The 19,533-nt window shown below is 47.5% G+C and overlaps 9 protein-coding genes across 9 annotated transcripts; 3 read left to right on the top strand and 6 right to left on the bottom strand.

Annotated features, from left to right (window-relative positions):
- Positions 1 to 489: 489 nt before the first annotated feature.
- Positions 490 to 2,388, bottom strand: N7511_009023 (Heparinase II/III family protein; the record flags this gene model as incomplete). The annotated part of the gene is made up of 1 exon (XM_057131400.1): positions 490 to 2,388. One exon carries the CDS (start codon positions 2,386 to 2,388, stop codon positions 490 to 492), a length of 1,899 nt encoding a protein of 632 aa, XP_056979388.1.
- Positions 2,389 to 2,952: 564 nt separating this feature from the next.
- N7511_009022 (nucleobase cation symporter-1 family protein) lies at positions 2,953 to 4,741 on the bottom strand (the record flags this gene model as incomplete). Its single annotated transcript, XM_057131399.1, has 2 exons — positions 2,953 to 3,747; positions 3,818 to 4,741. 2 exons carry the CDS (start codon positions 4,739 to 4,741, stop codon positions 2,953 to 2,955), a joined length of 1,719 nt encoding a protein of 572 aa, XP_056979387.1.
- Positions 4,742 to 5,079: 338 nt separating this feature from the next.
- N7511_009021 (alpha/beta hydrolase) lies at positions 5,080 to 6,155 on the top strand (the record flags this gene model as incomplete). The annotated part of the gene is made up of 2 exons (XM_057131398.1): positions 5,080 to 5,244; positions 5,292 to 6,155. Coding segments are annotated over 2 exons (1,029 nt in total), but the record flags the coding sequence as incomplete, so codon positions are not given.
- A 2,241-nt stretch (positions 6,156 to 8,396) lies between these two features.
- On the top strand, positions 8,397 to 9,808 carry N7511_009020 (glycoside hydrolase family 5 protein; the record flags this gene model as incomplete). Its single annotated transcript, XM_057131397.1, has 7 exons — positions 8,397 to 8,460; positions 8,525 to 8,539; positions 8,615 to 8,975; positions 9,023 to 9,074; positions 9,137 to 9,453; positions 9,516 to 9,590; positions 9,661 to 9,808. 7 exons carry the CDS (start codon positions 8,397 to 8,399, stop codon positions 9,806 to 9,808), a joined length of 1,032 nt encoding a protein of 343 aa, XP_056979385.1.
- A 338-nt stretch (positions 9,809 to 10,146) lies between these two features.
- Positions 10,147 to 11,772, bottom strand: N7511_009019 (uncharacterized protein; the record flags this gene model as incomplete). The annotated part of the gene is made up of 4 exons (XM_057131396.1): positions 10,147 to 10,784; positions 10,842 to 11,122; positions 11,190 to 11,558; positions 11,618 to 11,772. The coding sequence occupies 4 exons, from the start codon at positions 11,770 to 11,772 to the stop codon at positions 10,147 to 10,149; spliced, it is 1,443 nt and encodes a 480-aa protein (XP_056979384.1).
- Positions 11,773 to 12,357: 585 nt separating this feature from the next.
- On the top strand, positions 12,358 to 13,442 carry N7511_009018 (uncharacterized protein; the record flags this gene model as incomplete). The annotated part of the gene is made up of 4 exons (XM_057131395.1): positions 12,358 to 12,431; positions 12,491 to 12,910; positions 12,961 to 13,081; positions 13,164 to 13,442. The coding sequence occupies 4 exons, from the start codon at positions 12,358 to 12,360 to the stop codon at positions 13,440 to 13,442; spliced, it is 894 nt and encodes a 297-aa protein (XP_056979383.1).
- Positions 13,443 to 13,819: 377 nt separating this feature from the next.
- Positions 13,820 to 15,916, bottom strand: N7511_009017 (uncharacterized protein; the record flags this gene model as incomplete). The annotated part of the gene is made up of 3 exons (XM_057131394.1): positions 13,820 to 15,019; positions 15,083 to 15,214; positions 15,278 to 15,916. The coding sequence occupies 3 exons, from the start codon at positions 15,914 to 15,916 to the stop codon at positions 13,820 to 13,822; spliced, it is 1,971 nt and encodes a 656-aa protein (XP_056979382.1).
- Positions 15,917 to 16,766: 850 nt separating this feature from the next.
- N7511_009016 (Gfo/Idh/MocA family protein) lies at positions 16,767 to 17,873 on the bottom strand (the record flags this gene model as incomplete). Its single annotated transcript, XM_057131393.1, has 1 exon — positions 16,767 to 17,873. One exon carries the CDS (start codon positions 17,871 to 17,873, stop codon positions 16,767 to 16,769), a length of 1,107 nt encoding a protein of 368 aa, XP_056979381.1.
- A 262-nt stretch (positions 17,874 to 18,135) lies between these two features.
- N7511_009015 (SDR family NAD(P)-dependent oxidoreductase) lies at positions 18,136 to 19,296 on the bottom strand (the record flags this gene model as incomplete). Its single annotated transcript, XM_057131392.1, has 4 exons — positions 18,136 to 18,186; positions 18,244 to 18,292; positions 18,367 to 18,836; positions 19,036 to 19,296. The coding sequence occupies 4 exons, from the start codon at positions 19,294 to 19,296 to the stop codon at positions 18,136 to 18,138; spliced, it is 831 nt and encodes a 276-aa protein (XP_056979380.1).
- Between the last annotated feature and the right edge of the window lie 237 nt (positions 19,297 to 19,533).

The raw sequence follows: 19,533 nt of genomic DNA, 5'->3' as shown, positions 1-19,533 counted from the left end.
TGTTGATGGATGGAATGCATCTAGAATGTTGTTGGTTGCAACCCCTGGATGAAAATTGTAAATTTGCGGTCGGCTCCACCATTGAGGTCACAGTCAGAGACAAGTGCACCTCGAATTTCTATGAACAATGTCAAAAGAGTAGTCACTAAAGATTAGCAGTAAATTATTGCTTCCGATGTTTTACCAGGTCAAGACATTCTTAGGCCAGAAATAATCGATCTACATTAAAGATTGGAAGTTTCTCACCACATGATGTGCCTGGTGTGCTATTCAGCCAAACTTCAGGGGGCGCGGCGTAACCCTGCCGTATTTAAATACTTAAGCAATAAGTCAATGAAGAAAGTGAGTCTGGCTAAACTCGATCCAACGCCAGTGTACATAGTCTCAAGAAAATGAGTAATATTAAGTGACAAAAGACAACTCGAACATGGCCTCCCGATATACATTGACTTGGTCTCAACACGGTCATGCTCTCCACTTGATATTATTTCAAAAGTATTCTTCCGCATTCTCCAGCCAGGAAGGATTTCCAATATTGTCAAGTTGCGAGCAGTCCTCAACACACAGCGAGGACCATGAGGAGAGTGGCACGTCAAACGACTGAACTGAGTGTCCAGTCTCTGTGAGACTGACCGAGATATTGGCTGCCGTCGTCTTATCCGAAAGACGCACCGCGAGATTATAGATGCCATCATTGGTCATTTCTTTACAGCCACTGTAGGCAGAACAGGGATTTGTGCTAATCAGCACGAAAAAGGCGTCATCGGGTGACAGGACTGTAGCTATCATGGTGACATCGCCTTGTGTCAAAGATGCCGTCCTCGTGTCGGTAGAAATGACCACATCGGCTGTTGTGTGCCAATTTGCCACAATGTCAACTGCCCAACTAGATCTTATCTCATCGCGGACCAGGAACTGTGAATCAGAGAGCAAGGCAACTCCACGCATAACACTTGTTGTCACGTTTTGGTATGCTTCTGTGAGATTGACGACACCGAAATAAGTGGAATTCCCAAAGCTTCCAGCCCGGAGTAGTGAGTTATTCGAAGAAGGAATCTGGTTGGCCAGTTGAAGCGGGACTTGGTCTTCAGTTGAAATGCTCAGAGTGTTCGCCCCTTCGGTTCGGCAACGATAGTATGACCAGCGCTGGGCTCCAGTGAAGTACCCAGACAGTGAGTAACTATCGGATCCCAGTAGTTCAGCCCATCGGTACTGCTTGAAATCTACCACAAAAGACCCAGCGTCCAAATGGCCGTGAGAGCGGCCATTAAATCCGCCCATCAAACCAAAGAACCAAGTCGTATTATCGGACCATGATTCACGGTAAGTCACACCAGCAACGTTCTCCCATTGATAGCCTAGGGAGAGTTCTGCGAGGCTGTCAGTACTCGTATCAGCAGAATCATAAAAGAAGTAGGCCTGGTAGTTGACAACTTCTGGCACAGTGAAATGGGATAGCATCCCCTGTAACCACGCAGGCTTGCCAAACAGTCTTGCCCAGTAGCCAGTGCACCAAAGGACATTCGCATTAGTGAATATCCAGGCACCATCTCCCCAGCTAAAGCCTCCCACTTGACCGTAACCATAGGTCAACCATGAGCCAATGTCGCTGATTCCTGGAAGAGCGGAAATCCCCAAGTCATCATTTAAAGAGGTGCTCAAAGATAATGTCAACATAGCAAGGAACATATTGGCGTATGTTCCATAATTGTAACCCTCATACCAGCCACCATCTGGAGCATAGCCTTCCAAAGAAACCTTCAACCTCTCGAACGAGTATTCAATGACTTCTTCTGCCAAAGCCTCGTACTTATCCCCAATGGCTAGACTGGCCATTATCAGCCCTGTGGGGCAGACTTGAGCCCAATTGTTGGTGTGTGAGCCCCAAGTGCTGAGAGAAGTGTTCATAGAGGCCACCATCCCTTTCTCCATGAGTGCCTTTTCGACGATTTCTAACTGTGCCTCCGACATTCGGTCATATACCCAGTCATATCCAATCGCAATCGTCATGCATATATCGGCTGTATACAAAAAGTTGGAAGGGTCCCAGTCGGAAAGATTAGACAGTAGCAGGATGCCTTCAATAACATAATCCGCATATTCTGTGTCATTCGTCAAAAGATACATCCCCGAGACAGTTGCAATCTCGAGTCTAATATTGCTTGACCATGACGTTGCTGAAGACAGTGTTATCGGCGTCTTGATGCTTGAGTCGGCGCTAGCTTTGAGTCCTCGCAGAATCTCTCGATAATAGCTATCGGTTTGGTTCATCTTCAGAACGTCGGACACTCGATCGGGTGTCATCATAAGACGGGGATGCGCGGCTAAGTTACTGAGGTCGACAGCCACCGCAGAGGACAACAGCGGAGCCACCCACAGGGCTGTCATGATGAGAGACCAATACATGATGTGAGCCAATCAATGATTCTTATTCAAACCAGACCCATGCAAGTAGGTCTTTGAAGGTTCTTTTTATCCTGGCAGCTGGAATATTGTGGCTGAGTTCACTTGGTATCCCGCTTTCCCACGCAGCGAACTTCCTCCCGCGCATCCCACGAGTGAGGTCCGAGGCTCGTTGACTGAGGTGCGCTGAGCTTATTTCCTACTCCCCACGTATGTCATTTATTCCATTGTCAGCATACAGCAAGGAACACCATGAAAATCCTCTGTCATCTTCTCAAGTGCGTAAATTTTGAGAGTATATATTTTAGGAGGAAAGTGTTGATGCAGTTGCATACTGCCAAATTTGAGGCCAAAGTCTACGTACTGTGGCAAGTGAAGCACAAGGATAGCTGGTGATATATAACCCAGGCATCTCAAATTCATCATGAAACTAATCGGGATGATATTTTTTCGATATTATAATGGCGTTTTGGAAAATACGTATTCATTCATTCAAGAATAGCAGAGAACGATGCTTTCAGACAAATTTCCTGTAACAAACCGCCGAGATTAGAACGGACTGCCATCAGAATCCTGTGTAAGATTAAACCTGCCAAGCTTCTCTCCCTCTTCCTCCCGCCTGTGGCTGGTACTTTCAATATCCTCCCCCAACACGACATTTGGGCCAACAAAAAGGTGATGTATTGGTGCCCGTTCAAAGCCAAATGAATACTCATTTCCCGAAACGGGCCAGATGAGACCAAGAACAAGGTATGCAACGCCTCCGATAACAAAGCTTAACTCCCAGCCAAGAGAATATAGTCTTGAGGATGCTTCAGAAAGTGTAGCATCCCCAAAACTGTCAATAAATCCAGGTAATGGTAGGAGAAATCCGATGACGAAGGCAACATGAGCTCGGATGTTGAATCCGTGGAAATAGTAGTATAGACCTGACGAAGATCTCGTGAAAAGTTCAGTGATTGTTAAATTACCCCTGCGTAGGATAAAATAGTCCACAGCCATGATGGCCACGATCGGTCCCTGAAAGATGGAGTAACCGTTGAGGAAGTTGAGGAAGCCATTTGCCGTGGCAACGATCCTCCATGGGACAATTGCAAATGCAATTATAAGACAAACAAACTGACCCCTAACAATATTCAAGTACTTTGGAAGCAAGCAGGTAACATCCGCAGCAAATGGAATAAAATTACAGGCGATCGAAGTGCCCAGGGTGGCAAAAGCGAAGCTAGCGGCAGCGAAGAAGACACCAGCGCGGGCGGTCGAGGTATATCCGTTGTCAAGTATGCCATTAAGAAGGTCGTATGGGTTCCAGTATGACTTACCGTACATGTTTAGCACCGCGGACTATTATTCGCACATAAGTCAGTCGAACTGTTCCTCCCGTTACAAGGAGTTTAGTTGGGTAGACACAGACCGTACTGATAACTCCGAAGGATGCACAGAGGGTTTGTCCGATAGGAAGAGCAATTAGTTGACCCCATGTCTGCGCGCTGCGGGTTTTGGAATAACGAGCAATATCCGGAATGGTTACGAGGAGAGCCGAGTTGGATCCCATGACCGCGTTAAACTGCGACACGATGGCCCAAGCAAAGGCTGAGGTTGATGTTTTGGCTGACTTTGCTTGTGAATATAGAGAGTCTGAGCCGACCCCCCCGTTGCTCTTGGTGGCCCAGATGACAATGCCCAATCCGGCCAGGGGGAGGACGGTGGATTTGACAGTGAACAAATGCTGTATACGCGAAGTATGTACGAACAAGAATGGAATCGTAAACAAGAAAGCGAGAAAAAAGCCAACCATTGTCTGTGTTGTAATGTGTTGGTCAGCGGGGATGTTGTTGTGGATTGTCTCCCAGCTCGGGAAGATGCATCTAAGGCAAATGCTGATGAACTGGCCCTGAAAGTACAGCTGAACTCCGCCCCATATTATTCCTAGAATGGAACGAAGAATAATGACAAAATAGTGTCCGTAGATACCGAAGCTGGCCCGAGATAACACAGGATAGCCAATGTGGTACCGAGATGCTGCATAACCATTGAGAACCATGATAGTGGCCGAGAGTAGATTAGCAAAGAACACAACCAGGAGGGCATCCCGAATGGACGCGCCGACGGTTATGAGGGAGGATCCAATACTCCACGTCGAAACGTTCCATGACTCGCTCCACCAGAAGGCGACGAAGCTCCAGGTGTTCCAAGTCTGACGGCCCGGCGGTGACGGAAGAAGATCTTCGTTGACCAAGAAAGAAGAAGAGCTTTCGAGATAGATAGCGTTGTGAAATGCACGGAATGAGCTGAACGCCCGCCGGAACCTTTTCATTCGAGTCTCGAAGGCAGGCATACTTGTTCGCCGACAAGGGTTTCAGCTTGAGGATAGGATTTTTGTGCTGTTGGGCTGCTTCTCACGGAACTATACCCAGATATCATGCAAAATAACTATTTTGTTATCGTGTCCGGGTTGTGCATGGCTTGGTTAGCGTGGTTGACTGGTGATAACCCGCCCCGGACGTGGGATGGCGCAGAAGTGTACTGTCAGCGCCATCCCACGCAACGCCGGCAAATACGTTATCGATGAAAGTCATTTAAGCATAGATAAAGCCCACAATGATTAGCTGCGACATGATAAGTTAATCCTATAGTGGTACATTGTGGTTATCATCCCAAGCAACAACATCCAACATGACCTCACAAATTTATCCTCAACCTCCGTATCCCTTGCATGATTCCATCAAGGATCTGCTTGATGGGGCTTATGTTAAGTTCTATAACCAGCATCTTCTGAACGCCCCTCAAGTGCATTATCAGCCCGTTTCCAACTCCCGGGTTGGAGGTAGACTCATTCCAGTAAGACTTTTCGTCCATGAATACATTACCCAGGCTCACAATTTTAGGGAGGCACTGATCCCGTACCCGTGGGCAAGACTGTGGATATCCAAATTGTTCGCAAAGAATCCTCCGGGCCGGATGTACCAGTCAGGGTATTTGTTCCGCCTGGAACTGCGCCTGCGACTGGGTGGCCTGTCTTTCTGTGGTATCACGGCGGCGGCTGGGTACTGGGCAACATCGACTCAGAAAACAGTCTTTGCACGAACGTATGCACTCAAGCCAACTGTGTGGTCATAACCACCGACTACCGTCTGGCACCCGAGAACCCCTTCCCTGCAGCAGTCCACGATGCCTGGGAAGCGGTGCTGTGGGCGGTCACCGGCGTGGCTGGCTCACGCTTGGAGCTGGGCTTTGATATGAACAAGCTTACCATCGGCGGATCAAGTGCAGGAGGAAATTTGGCTGCTGTTATGACCCAGAAGGCCCTGACTCACGAGGCGTTTGCGAAGCACCCCGGCTTTCGGTTCCAGGTCCTAGTTGTCCCTGTCATGGACAACACGGCGACCGTCGAGTCGAGCACAACATATAAATCATATGAGCACACAGCCGCCCTTCCCGTTGATAAGATGTTGTGGTATCGACGTCACTATCTTCCGAACGAGGTTGATTGGAAATCACCAGATGCCTCGCCACTGCTGGCAACTGCCGATACATTTGCGAAGCTGCCGTCAGCCTTGGTTGTCGTGGCTGGCCTGGATGTTTTGAGGTGGGAGGGCGAAGAGTATGCGAAGAAGATGGAGGAGGCGGGCGTCGCAGTTGAAGTGAAGGTCGTGGAAGGCGTTCCGCATCCTTTCATCGTTATGGATGCTGTGCTGCCGAAGGGCAAGGAGGCGGTCAGCTTCGTTGGTGAACGACTATCGGCCGCTCTTCAGTAAGTTAATGGCCAGTTTCATAGAAGAGGACATCTTCCCACCAATCGGCTTCCGTTGCCTTTCGTACTGGAAAAAAATTCCACTTTGTATCGGCCTTATTCCCACCTTTTAGTTCGGCTTTTTGGACGTGTTCGTATTTTCCTGTTTTAAAATATTCAGATATGACACCTTCTACTGCAAATAGGTTGTATACCTGAGCTCTATCTTTTATATCACTTCTGTAATAACTTTTGGACCTGCTTCAAAACGACTGCCGGGGTTGAATGGGGGATCGGAATGTATTTCAGTCAAGGGGCTGGCTACCGTCCCCCACAATTTCTCTAACTTGGCCACAGCTATTCAGCCTCGACTTATCGATGAATTGTTTGTCTGCTCCGCAAAATGCGACGACTGACTGGGCCTTGGGCGATTGGACCACCGGTGCCCGCCACTTGAGCATACTGTAGGTGCAGAATCGCGTCTGACCCACTAACAAACAAACCTCTTACCGGTATTGGTCGGCCCGGGGTGTGTTTGAAGAAATACTGAAATCCTAATACAATATTACTTTTCTCAACTATAAACCAGAGGGAAAACTAAGAGAGGGGGTATACTCGATCGGCTTTTTTACCCCATCGAGGGTGAAAATTACATCGAAACTGTACTCAAAAGGGGACCATGAATTTGAAACGGATTTTCCTCTTTGGACTGACAACATAACACGTATTGTGCCTGAAAGGTCCGAGACTTTTGAGGCGTTTGACTTCCCGGCCCGCTTCCACATGGTAGCATCGAATACCGGCGGATCCCCAATGCGGCATCGGTCAGTCGGTACACTGGTACTGAATGTTGTAGATCAAAGAAAACTCGACTTACTTAGGCATGACATAATCTTATAAAGTCAAACCGTACATCAAGAATTTGAATCGCTATAGACTACGAACTGATTCAGGCTAGTGAGCAATTTCTAATCCATGCAATTTCGGCGAATGCGCAAGTATCTTGGTTTATAGTTTCAGGCAATGCCGCTAGAAAGACTATTCTTCATGCAGGGGTTGTGGAGATTGCCATAATTGGGATTCGGCAGTTTTCAACCAGGCTTCTCTGAGCCAGGTCGTATTTGCATACTTATGTTGAAGGTGACACAGTATTCAGATAAAATCCCTTTCCATGTTATCAAAGCTCCCCATCCTATTCAGTTCCAAGACAGATGGGTGTCTTGCTTGATGGGAAGGACATCTGACCCCAGGCGCCAGGCACCATGACGCACAGTCAATGTCTAAAGCGGCATATGCAGCAAAAGCCAAAAGCTTAGTTTGAATCCACTCAATTGATTGCAACAATAGTAGAGACAGTGCAGAATGCGGAGTGTATCCCGAGAAGAGCGGGGATTAGAACAATGCCGTCTATCTCCGGTCTCTTGGGCACTAAATGTAACCTCATGAACAAGAAAAGCTGTCTTCTTTTCAAGCCTAACCCGGTGTAGAACGGCATTCCGCCTTGAATTAGGAGTGTGATCACAATTATCAACTAAAGCGCAAAGACAAGTCACAGCAACTAGCTTTTGGTGGTCTACATGTTGAACGGTAGCGGATCGTACAACATCAATTGAGGCCAGTTTTCCGATACAAGCGTCTGGCCAGGTAGCTGTTGGCAGTGGCTTGTACCAAAAGTCCCCACACGCTTAACTATCTTAAGTATTTGACCAAGGATTCTCAAGATGTATGGTAAATAATGCTCGTGAATAGATCTATTGGCCCCTGGTATTCTGCCAAATATAATTCCAAGTGCACTACTGAAATCCCCAGTAGACTAGATTCAATATATTCGCTCGTTTCCTATGAAAGTTTGACACCACCTGAAGAATTCACATTAATGTATATCACTCGCAATTGAAGAGAAACTGGTGAGACCACGTTTGCTGTGTGTAGGTTAGCAGAAACAACATCGGGACTCACCGACCCTGGAAGTTACAAATTATCAAATTTGAATATACAGCGAAAATTACAGCTTGATATTAAAATGAGGTCGAAGAAATTGTTCTAAGATGGAGAGGAGAGTTTCTCCGTGGCAGGTTGGGCCGACCTCCATGAAAGGCCAACTTGATAGTTTCCCCCTTTTACTTGGAACTTATTAAATCAAAGGGTTCAAAGATGTGTATATATAAGTTCAACATACAGACTAAGAATTCAAAACATTTTTCTTCTTCAAGCTCGCCAATTCACTTAAGAGAAGCAAACACAGGCATTGTTAGCTACCATGTTTGTCAAACCTTTTGTACTTGCATTTCTAGCCCAGGGGGCCATGGCCAGTGTCTGGTTAGGTATGTTTCCCCCATTCCATGATAATTGATAACCAGGCCTGCGTCTAATTATCATTGAATATAGCTGGTGTGAATATCGGTAGGTCTTCCCAGATCCAGTTCGGGAAGTTTTCTCTTTGAAAGGGGATATCTGACGCTGTATTATGTGCTATAGCTGGATTTGACTTTGGCTGCGGAAATACACAAGGAGTATACACTGCCTCCGAGGTGACGCCGCCGCTGGCTTCTCAAGGAGGAGCTGATGGGGCAGGACAGATGGCCCATTTTACCAGCAAGTATGGGCTTAACGTATATCGTCTTCCCGTTTGCTGGCAATATTTGGTGAACAACAACCTTGGAGGCACACTTGATGCAAACAACTTTGGCATCTACAATCAGCTGGTGCAGGCTTGCTTGAATACAGGATCTTATTGTGTCGTCGACATTCATAACTATGCCCGTTGGAATAATCAGATTGTAGGCCAGTCGAGTGGTGCGGTGACTAGTGACCAACTAGCCAGCGTATGGTGGCAGCTGTAAGACGCTATCCTTCTATTTTAAAGCTTATCTGACATTGATCTAGGGCAGCAAAATATGCCTCAACATCCAAGGTTATATTCGGGGTGATGAATGAGGTGAGCAGAAAGGAGCGAGAAAGCAAAGGGACCGGTAGCTCTAACATGTTATGATTCCGCAGCCTCATGACCTTGATATTACGGGATGGGCAACTAGCGCTCAAGAGGCCGTCACATCCATCCGCAACGCCGGTGCATCGTCCCAAATGATTTTGCTTCCGGGTACCAGCTATACATCTGTTGGCGGCTTTATCTCAGACGGCTCTGCTTCGGCTCTTAGCTCCGTGAAAAATCCCGATGGCAGTACTACCAACCTGATCTTTGATGTTCATCAGTATCTGGATTCGGACGGAAGCGGTACGAGCACTACGTGTTCAACCAACGGAGTCGGTAACCTCAACACGCTTGCAACTTGGTTGCGCAATAATGGAAGACAAGCGTATGTCACACCCAGGTTAACTGATAAACATTCATAATAAGTACTAATGGCGCGGATTTCAGTTTCCTGACAGAAACTGGCGGCGGAAGCACTGCTTCTTGCTATACAGATCTTTGTGCTGAGTTGGACTGGATGAAGTAAGTCCCGATCAACCTAAAGCAACCATTCATCATCGGTATATCTAATGGCATATCTTCTACTTAATAGCTCGAATGCTGATGTTTATCTTGGATGGATCGGATGGGCAGCTGGGTCGTTCGACACTAGCTATGCTCTTTCCTTGACTCCTACGTATGCAAATGGAGTCTGGACAGACACGGGAATCCTGTCAAACTGCGTGGCTGGAAAGTTTTGAACCTTTTTGGTAGCTGCCAGTGGGTTTTCAATTGAGCTGTGTGAAAACAGTTCAACCTGGTCATTTGATATCTTGAAGCTTGACTACCTACAGTTGACACACGTTCGATTGCAATCGCCTTCTTCAATATTATTTTACGCAAAGTTGTTTCTCTTTATTTAATTTGATTCGTAAGCTTGAAAGAGTCACATAACTTCATAAAAACTTAACTTAAATCAATGGTGGTTGACTAAGACTTGGTATAGTACCGGAATTGACTTATATCAGGGTCCATATCGGAGATTCAAATTAATTGTAAAGGACCAGCAAAGATAATTTCTTGAAGATCCAGCAGGTTCTCAGATTGCCTGATCTCCACTAGTATCATCCTTCACATAGGCGGTTTCTTGCCCTGCGTGTGGCGGAACATCTTGAATCGACCACGCGAACGGAATCACCCACACAAGTGCGAAGACAACAAAGGCCCAGTCGATGGCGAACTCTATGTTGTAATTTGTGTTGGTCGAGTTCACTTTGGACGCGATAGCACTGCCCACCGCTTCCGCACATTTGAAAGCCCCCACGTACCGTGCGGCCTGCTCAGGTGATTCATGCGACAGGTAGCCAATGGTCCAATAAACTAAAGTTTGCCAAATGGCGTCAAAACTTCCGTAGAAGAAGTATAAAAGGAACGGGCCAGCGTATTTTGCTCCTGAGTCAAGTAGATCCATCTCCCTCAGGGCGTAATAATCGCTATTAGGAGCACGTTTGAGCTGCGCTCCTAATCCTCCAGCCCAGACAGCCATAGAGATAACAGCGGTGATCACGAACCCCCAGATACCACGTTGACGGCGGTTCATGTATTTGTTGTCCAAGAACAGGCCGAAAATGTAACTTGAGACCATCTGTGCAAGCCAGTACATGCCCCCGTTGAAACTGCGGGTCCGGATGTTGAAGAGTTTAGCATTGAAGGTATTTTGCTGGTAGTTGTAGGCATCTGGATTGTGTGAGAAAGGCATCAAGCAAAACATGAAAAATAGGTTTTGGAACTCACAGTTTGCTGCCATCCAGAAGGGAATAAGCGATATCACTCTCCAATCTTTCAAGACTTTCAATAAGCCAACAAATTCACCCTTAACGCTGGGCTTTTTGGCCACAGCGGCGCGCGAGTGATCCTCTCTAATCACATTGTATGGCTTAAGCAGAGCAAGACCACAGCAACAACCGGCAGCCATGATGCACATAAATGCGATGTATGTGGAATCGGACACCGTTCCAGACTTAGAGTTGAAGTTCAAGCCGAACGAAATCATTGAACCAATAAAGCCACCTAGACTGTAACCTTGTATTAGAGGGATGTTCTTCTAATAGAGTCCTCTCAAAAAATGGTCTCAAAACTTACTTGAAAATAATCCAAAAAATGCCAATCATTCTTCCCTGCTGCTGTGGCAGTGGGTAGCCGGTCATAATCGATCCCTGGGCGATCCAGAGCAGTGAAGCCCCAATCCCTAGAATTCCACTGGCACCGATCACAAAACCCTGGCTGCCGGTATGAGTGTAGGCCAATAAAGATCCCGCATAAAGAACGTAAGGCAGGCCTCCAATGAAGATTGTCCATTTCGGTCCTAGAATATTGTTCACGATGGGCGCGACGAAGATGTTTCCAGCTGCGCTAACAGATGCCAGGGCAATATGGCCTTTCGCTTGGGTCGTTGTATCTAACTGGCCACCTCCCCCAATTCCTGAGAGCGCATTGTACATTCCAGGACATCTTATATCCGCGTCAGTTTTGACATGATTTCTCATACGTATGTGGGACGGGATACTCACCCAAATGCAACAAAGCTGACAACCACAATCTGCCAAAATGGAGAGTTGTAGCGACTGAAGCAAATCTTCTGCGATATTATTTCGGTTTCGCCCATGACGGGATCCTCCTCGATAGATGGAGACAATTCTTTGTCTTTTCCAGCTTCGCGAACCATTTTGGAATCAAAGTGGAGCTGCTTGGAAATGTTTGGTGGAGAGATAGTGCTGCCAACGAAAATGCGGAGATCTGGAGTCCCTTATATCCGGCATTGAGCTCTCGAAGCGAGATAAGGTTCCTTAGTAGATCCCGCGTAAAAAACGGGATGGGGTTGGGGGAGCGGGTCGAGTGTCTGATAGCTTATCTTTCTAGGCTTAGGTGCATCCGAGGTCCATCTAGCAGCCAAACTGAGCTATTAGACTTTGGCTATATGGGATGCGTATAATCATGCGTTGTATACTTTGCGATAGGGAATTCTGCCTTACGAGTTTAGAGACATGGCCAAGACCCGGTGACAGTTCCGTGGGATACATCTCCTGACGTGGTGTTGTACTCGCTAGTGCTGGCTCCTTTGATCAATTGAATGCACAGAAAAGTGATGAGAAGCGGGGAAGTGAGTTAGTCCCTTCTAGCTTGAGTGTAGTACGTATTCCTTCTGTAGCTCAGTTAAGTTCCTCTTTCTTCTTCTCGCCAAATTGATCATTGTCGGCTGTCTGTCCGGAGATAGGCACCCAATATTGCAACCATAAGCTTTCACCGCATAATGAACAGAAAGGAGGACGCTAGAGACACAATTTATCTCGAGCATCCGTGTGGTTCGAGTGCCACTATTTCAAGGTTAGCTGAATTAAGGACCCTAATTTCATTCCTGGTGTTAATTTTGGATTACCTTACAGGCTTGGTGCTACTGTTCTTTCACTTAAGACTGCGAGCAACAATGAAGTTCTCTGGCTAGATTCGGATCGGTCGCAGGCTGCTAGTGATGGCAATAGGTTATACGGGGGGATTCCCGTGATTTTCCCGACATTTGGAAATGTCGAAGACAGTAGAATTATGGCAATTGGTGATCAACAGGATATGATTCGACACATGGAGAGTGTTCCTCATCACGGCTTCGCAAAAGACTGTGTTTGGGACCTGATCACACCAGATGACACCAAAAGCTACTACGACTTGCTGAATACTGAAGAGCAAAAAGCTAAAATCTATCAAGACGGTCTTCCTCAGGCATTACTTAGACTTTCCCCTCTCAATGTACCTGCTGATCTAGGAGGTTCCTGGCTAAAAGAGTCAGGAGACTGGGATATACTGTACAGGTATGTGAGAAGATGATACTTTATGCTTGAATAGAAGCTGATTTGATCAGAATAATGCTCAAAGAAGACGAGTTATCCCTAGATCTCTGTGTCCGAAATCAAAATACAAGAGAAGACTTCCACAATGATATGCGTGCGAAAATACTGTTTCACAATTATTTGTCAGTCTCGGTAAGCTATCAATGTTTGGCCATCAATATCTCCCTATGAAAGAGTAAAGGCAGTGCTCACTAATGCCCGCTGCATCCATTAGAACCCGGGCTCGATGAATATATATGGTTTGAATGACGCTAGGATTATGCTTGACTCGAATTCTGCTAGACCCGTCTACACTGATAATGCGGTTTCCTTCAACATTCCGGGATTTATAGACCAGGTCTGGACACTAAAGCAGATTGATACTGTGAATGTGCTTGTGAAGAACAAGGTGAAAGGTTTAATCCCCCAATTCAGTATTACGGCGTACAACTTGCCCGATCTTGGTGAGTGGAATCATCATGTTTCACCTGGGCCTTCCACCGGCAGCGCATAGATATATCTAGAAGCTGACAACGCGTCTGAGACAGTTCTGTGGGCGCCTCATGTGGATGAATATACGGCAGATACGGCAGTAAAAGAAGATATTAATTTTGTTTGTGTGGAAAGGGGAAAGGTCGTTGAGCCCTTTTCAATTGCCCCTGGGGGCTGCCTCCATGTGAAGCAGGTTATTTCAATGGCAGACAGCACAATATCTTGCTAAGGGGTGAGATGAAGCTCACGTCTCCGGTAGCTAAGATTTTCTGTCCTTCTTCGTTCTCCTGTACGAACTGCGCATCGGTTCTCATGCAGGGTTTTACACATCGAAGGTTTCAATCAAATATGCTCAAATTGGACTTCCAAGGCTGCAATCTCACAAGCTCTAGTCATTGTTCAAATAAGAGTCTTCCTATCACCCCCAGCATCAAGCACAATCTCACCACCAAGCCGCCTTAGCACTAGATGAGCCTCTTGTAATAACTCCCACCGACACCATACCAACGCATCCCTCACAGCGCGAATCAGGCCAACAATCCGGTTCGCACCACGGATAATTGGTTTTGCTGAGTTGGCCTCCTGCATTGCGCGAGTCATTCGAATCATGTATTCCTCGGCCGAGTTTACGGTATCCCCATCCGAGGCAGGAGCTGGGCCCTCGGTGAGCACACCGTAGACCCAGAGCGTCAACACGGCGATGTACAAGCACCACGGCCTGGGAGCAACATTGTCCTCACGAGCTAAATAGTGCTTGCCGTTAAACATGGTTTCCTGGATCAAGAGGAGCGCATAGCGGCAGGCGCTGCGGGCGGACTCGGTGTGGACCCAGCGTTGTAGGCGTGTAAGGGCCTTACTCGCTGTCATATTGTTGACATTGGTGTTGGCGAGAGAGAGCGCAAGATCCCCATGGGGAAGGGAAGGACCAGACTGGAAAGCTGGGTCCATGGCTAGGGTGTGGATATCGATGACACTGACATGCAGGGTAATTTGGGCAATGCGATAAATCGGACGGGCCGCTTCGAGACATAGCGATGGCTGGAGAGAGAAGAGAAAAGTGGACCAGGTGTTGAAGGCTGTATCGATTGTGTTTGCCCAGACGGGAGTGCTGCTACTGCTACTACTGCTGGGGTGACGGGTGTTGGCATGGGAATCTAGTCTCTCCATATCGATTCCGAGTGTGAACCGCGAACCGGCCTGAAGATGTGTCTGCAAGCTCATCAGCCCGTGCAAGAGCACGAACCGCGCATATTCGCTACAGTGCGGTGGAAGTACATTCTCTCGGAGTAGGGATTTGAGGGTTGGCAAGAAAAGTGAAGCAGGCTTTTCAACTCGATTCAGTTCTTGCCATGTTTCCGCCGAGCTACAAACCCATAGAGATTCAAGACAGGGAAGTGTGATTCGCATGTCAACCACTGAGAGGACGGGAGAGTGCCCGAATACACAGGCATGCTGGGCATCCATCACAAATGCGAAACAAGCGGTTCGACGCCAACATTCTTCATTGATCCAGCGGTGCCAGCTTAATTGAGGAGACTCATTTGGCTCTGGCGGTTGTGAAGTGGAAGCTGTGAGGTAGACGCTTCCTCTTTTCATCATCTTTTCAACATCGAGCATTGATTAACTCAGCTGCATGGATGGGGGCACAGAGGAATAATATACCGTAAGAATAGTCCCGTGGAAGATATGGGCCATCTCATAATTCTTCCGTGAAGATATCATTTTTCCATAAGCCTGGACCAGAAGCAGGGCTTGAAGACACCAAAGAGCAATGGGGCACTCAAAGATTCCACTCTATTAAGGCCAGCCTTAGTTCAAAATAGAATAAGCAGAGGAGAGCAGAGATTAGAAGCATACATTGAGAATGACCAGTCGCAGAGATTGATGTACTTGCTGTCCAAGATCAAAGAGCGTCTCATCTGTCACCAATGTCGAGCCTAGATCCAGAATCGCAATTAGCAGGAGCGGATGACAGGTCCTCACTGAGAGCGTCGCCTGGTGAATAATGGGGAATTGTGGATGGTAGTGCTGGAAGTAAAGATCGTAAAACATCTTCAGGTTTCCAACCTCAAAGAACGGTGACTGCAAGACTTGTATATCGAGCTGGCTGAGAGAGACCTGGATACCAGACAGGGCAATATTCCAGTCGCTCTCTTGGTCTGTGTTGGCATCCAGGAGTAGATTGATATTCTCCGCTTCTTCTGCACAGTGCATTATGCCTCGGGTGTCTGAGTTACATTGCGCAAGAGGTTGGAGAGGAAAAGATAGATCGGGGTCAAATTGTGCTGGCATTGAAGAATCAACCAGCTCACTGATGCCCTGCAGAGGTTCGCCAAAGAACCAATCGAGACCATCTTGAACACTGGGCACCTCCAAAGCACACCCGGACCAGAAGGAGGAATTCAGTTCATTGTCTTTATTTTGGGATGACACGCCGCTCTTTTCTGGAGCGAGAGTGTCTTCAGGCAGGCCTCCACAAGAACTCTGTACCTGCATTACGTGCGAATGAGGGAAATGAGCCGCGTCTGATGAGGAAGAGACGGCAGGCATCGGACAAACGACACCCCCGGTGTTTCGAAAAAACATGCCCTTCGCATGGCGCGATTTATGTCGACGATATAAATCCTGTCGGACAAATGACTTCGGACAAATGTCGCAAGAGAAGATCTCTGCGGGTTGGTCTACACCAGATGAGTGCTATGGATAAGTTTTGAGATACTGATTTTCCTTACGATTGAGACGGTGCCGTTGCAGATGCTCCTGGCGGAGAAACGACCGCCCACACCCTGGCTCCTTGCAACTGAAGGATCGCCGGGTTCGCGTCCGTGGACTATCCATGGGGTATGTTGCCTCGTATCTGGAACATGCGTGATCTGAGGTTTGACCGTTCATTAGGATGCAGCTCACTAAGTTACGCGGAGTGCAGGAGGTTCCCCCTCTTTTTACGCCACTATCTCGGCTAGAACAGGGATAAATAGATAAGTCTGATTAGTTCAAAGTTCTCAAGCTTCTAAGCGATGTCTATGCTTTGCAGGGATTTTTAGCCACAAGGCCATCCAATCAATGTGCTCCCTAATGTACCACAAGTGCTCTCTTGGCAAAAGGCACCGATAAAACGAGATCCCACCCAATATACAAGACAAATGTTCGAGAGTAGACAGATTGTAGAGATAAGAGAATCAAAGCTTGCTTCAGAGGTAAAGTCTCCTCTCAATTTGCTTGTAAGCATCACATCTGCCACGCTGAGAGATGAAAGGAAAGGAAATGCGAGGGAACCATACTAAGGCTCACAATACCGAGGTAGATTAATGTGTAATGTGTTATTCAGCACAAAGTTATAGTTATATCATCCCTCCATTGATACCCACTGTCGACTCCGAGCAGACTCATACAAAGCATTGTAGAGCTGTAGCAACTTCAGCGCCATGGCCTCATCGCAACCTTCCCCGTCCATTTGGACACCCTCAACTCTTCGAAAGAAGCAATTCATCTGCTTCTCAAATGCAGCCGCCAAACTCACTTCTCCTTCGGAGAAAAGATCATTTCTACCTGATTCCCAGCCTTCCTGCTTCTCCTTCAGTAGCAGACAACTCGTTGGACCGTCAACATTCAATCGTAAAGACCCTTTTACGCCGTAGATCTCCACAGTCCAATCTTTCAAATACCGACTCCCCTCCCATGCTGTGAAATCTAAATGTACATTGAAATTCTCATATTCCAGAATCGCCGATGCAATGTCCTCATGCACCAGCGTCCCAATGGCATGGCACGGATTCAATTCCCGCTGGTCGAATAGGCCCGGCACCCACGAGAAGCCCCGGTGCGGTGGCTGTGCAGGCAGCTTTCTAATTGAACTCACGACTTGCGTTGGCAAACCGAAAAGATCAACCACAATTTCCACGACGTGTCCCCCAAGACTATAGAAGAAGCCACCGAGATTCCGTGGATCCGATTGCCACGGTTCAGCTCCCGCGCCCCCCGGACATCCACCGTGGAACCGAGCCATGGTGATCGTCCCTAGCAGCGATTCCTGGATAATGCGTCGTGCAAATGTCACAGTTTCAAGGTAATGTAGCTCCCAGCCAACTTCGAAGATGACTGTGCTTCCACGTTGGCGAATCTCTGCCGCGAGCGGGTAGAATTCCGACGGCTGGGCGACGCCAGGCTTTTCGAGGAATATTCCCCTTGCTCCGCTGTCCAGAGCCAGCCGGATGTAGTTTGTATTGTCGCAATCGCGGCCGTGAATCAAGGCTACATCGTACGGAAGCGCCAGAAGCATGTCTAGGTTGCTGTACCGTGAGCATCCTGCGTGTTCTTGCATGCGTTCTGCGACCTCCACGTCGATGTCGTAGTAGCCAAGGAGGGTGATATTAGTGGCTTGCTGGAGATATTTATAGCGGTGGAAGATGTGTGGATGGCTTGTGCCCAGCAGGATGACTTTGACTTCTGGCATGATGTGTAAGAAATTTCGCCAGTGATTAGATTTTACTTGATCGGATGGGGAGAGGGTGTTGGAAACTGAGGATCTTTATATACTTGTAACTACGCATCCCACTTGCCCCCCACTCTCCTCCACGTAAGGTAATGTCGAGATTGGGGCCAAAATAGGATGCAAAAGTAACATTGCTAATGTTCGTCACTACAAGCAGTTGCTAGCCTCCCATAACTGAAGTAGACACGGTCAGATTCTATGATATATTATCCTCTTCTTACCACTAGCTAGGATATGAAAGAACTTTCGAATATCCTCCGTCCACCAAGTAGGTCTGTATTTAGTCAGTACAACGAATTCATCGTTCATGAAAAAATATCTGGATACGTACTCCCCCAGTTGTAAATCCACCTTCCAAAACAGCCAGAAATTCCACCCAGCTACGAACAAGGCCAGGAAGTCAGCTCACACACTATCTACATTCTGCCCGATTAGAAGTGAGAATATCACGTACCGCGCAATATCCTCTCCCCTCCCAATTCTTTTCACGGGATGCGCCTCACTCAAAGCATCACTTTTCCCCGAACCCCAAGCCGGCGCATACTCACTCTGAAAATCTCGATCCAGGTCCCCTCGAATTGTTTGCAGATCTGGTAACAGATTCTCGTTCCGCTCGCACCGCACGTCCACCATGCCGGGACTCACCACATGCACTCGAACCTTCGGTCCTAAGCTCACGGCCATTGCCATGCTGAGCCCTTCAATTCCGGCCTTGGAGGCTGCATAGGCTTCGCCGTGCTTGCTCTGTTGCGTTGATCGACAGCTGGACATGTTGATTATGACACCACCACCTGGGGACCTTTCGAGATGTGGGATAGCATTCTGAGAGACGCGATAAGTGCCGACTAGGTTGACCGAGAGGATCTTTTCGAAATCGGACGTGGGAACTTGATCCATTTTGATCCCTGCGCGCATATACTGGCTCTGTATTATTTTAGCATTCTGCAAATGTTGATTTTTAAAGATAGGGATTTCAAGAGAAACTCAAATGCGTGCATACATTGATCCCTGCATCTGTATCCAAGAACACCCAGCACTGGTTAGTAAATGCTCCTCAATATTCAGGTTCAAGATTGTGATTGATAGAGGATATGAAAATGGAAGGCAGACTATTGACTAGGACATCGATGCCACCAAAGGCCTGAACGCACAGTGCAATTGCCTCGCTGACTTGCGCGATATCGCAAACGTTCATCTGTGCCCATTGAAAATTCTTGTGCTTGTCGCTGGGAATGACGGAAGGAAGATGCGCCGTGCAAGTATCTTGGAGGAAATCATTATTGTAATCGGTCAAGAATACCCGGTAATCCTTCAGGAGGAGCTCGCGTGCTAACACTCGTCCGATGCCACTTCCCGCCCCCGTGATAAAAAATATTTTTGACATGGCGATGTGTAATTATGTTTGAATGGGAATTCGGAAAGCAGCTTAAGCTTCTCTTCAGATGAGGGGTTCTTTTCTTGCCGTGGTATCTATAGGATGTGGCGCCGGCAATTGATTAACATTGGCCCCTAAAGCCCGCGGGGTAGCCATTTACCCCCTTGTAATCAATTCAATTCTTGACTGATTTGATGGATTTTGCCGAGATAAGTGGGGGGTCGTATCTGCGAGTTGCACGAATAA

The sequence above is a fragment of the Penicillium nucicola genome (assembly GCF_028828085.1).
Source record: "Penicillium nucicola strain IBT 29836 chromosome Unknown utg000010l, whole genome shotgun sequence".
Lineage (NCBI taxonomy): Eukaryota > Fungi > Ascomycota > Eurotiomycetes > Eurotiales > Aspergillaceae > Penicillium > Penicillium nucicola.
The sequence above is the reverse complement of the archived record's forward strand: the minus strand, read 5'-3'. Positions and strand labels throughout refer to the sequence as shown.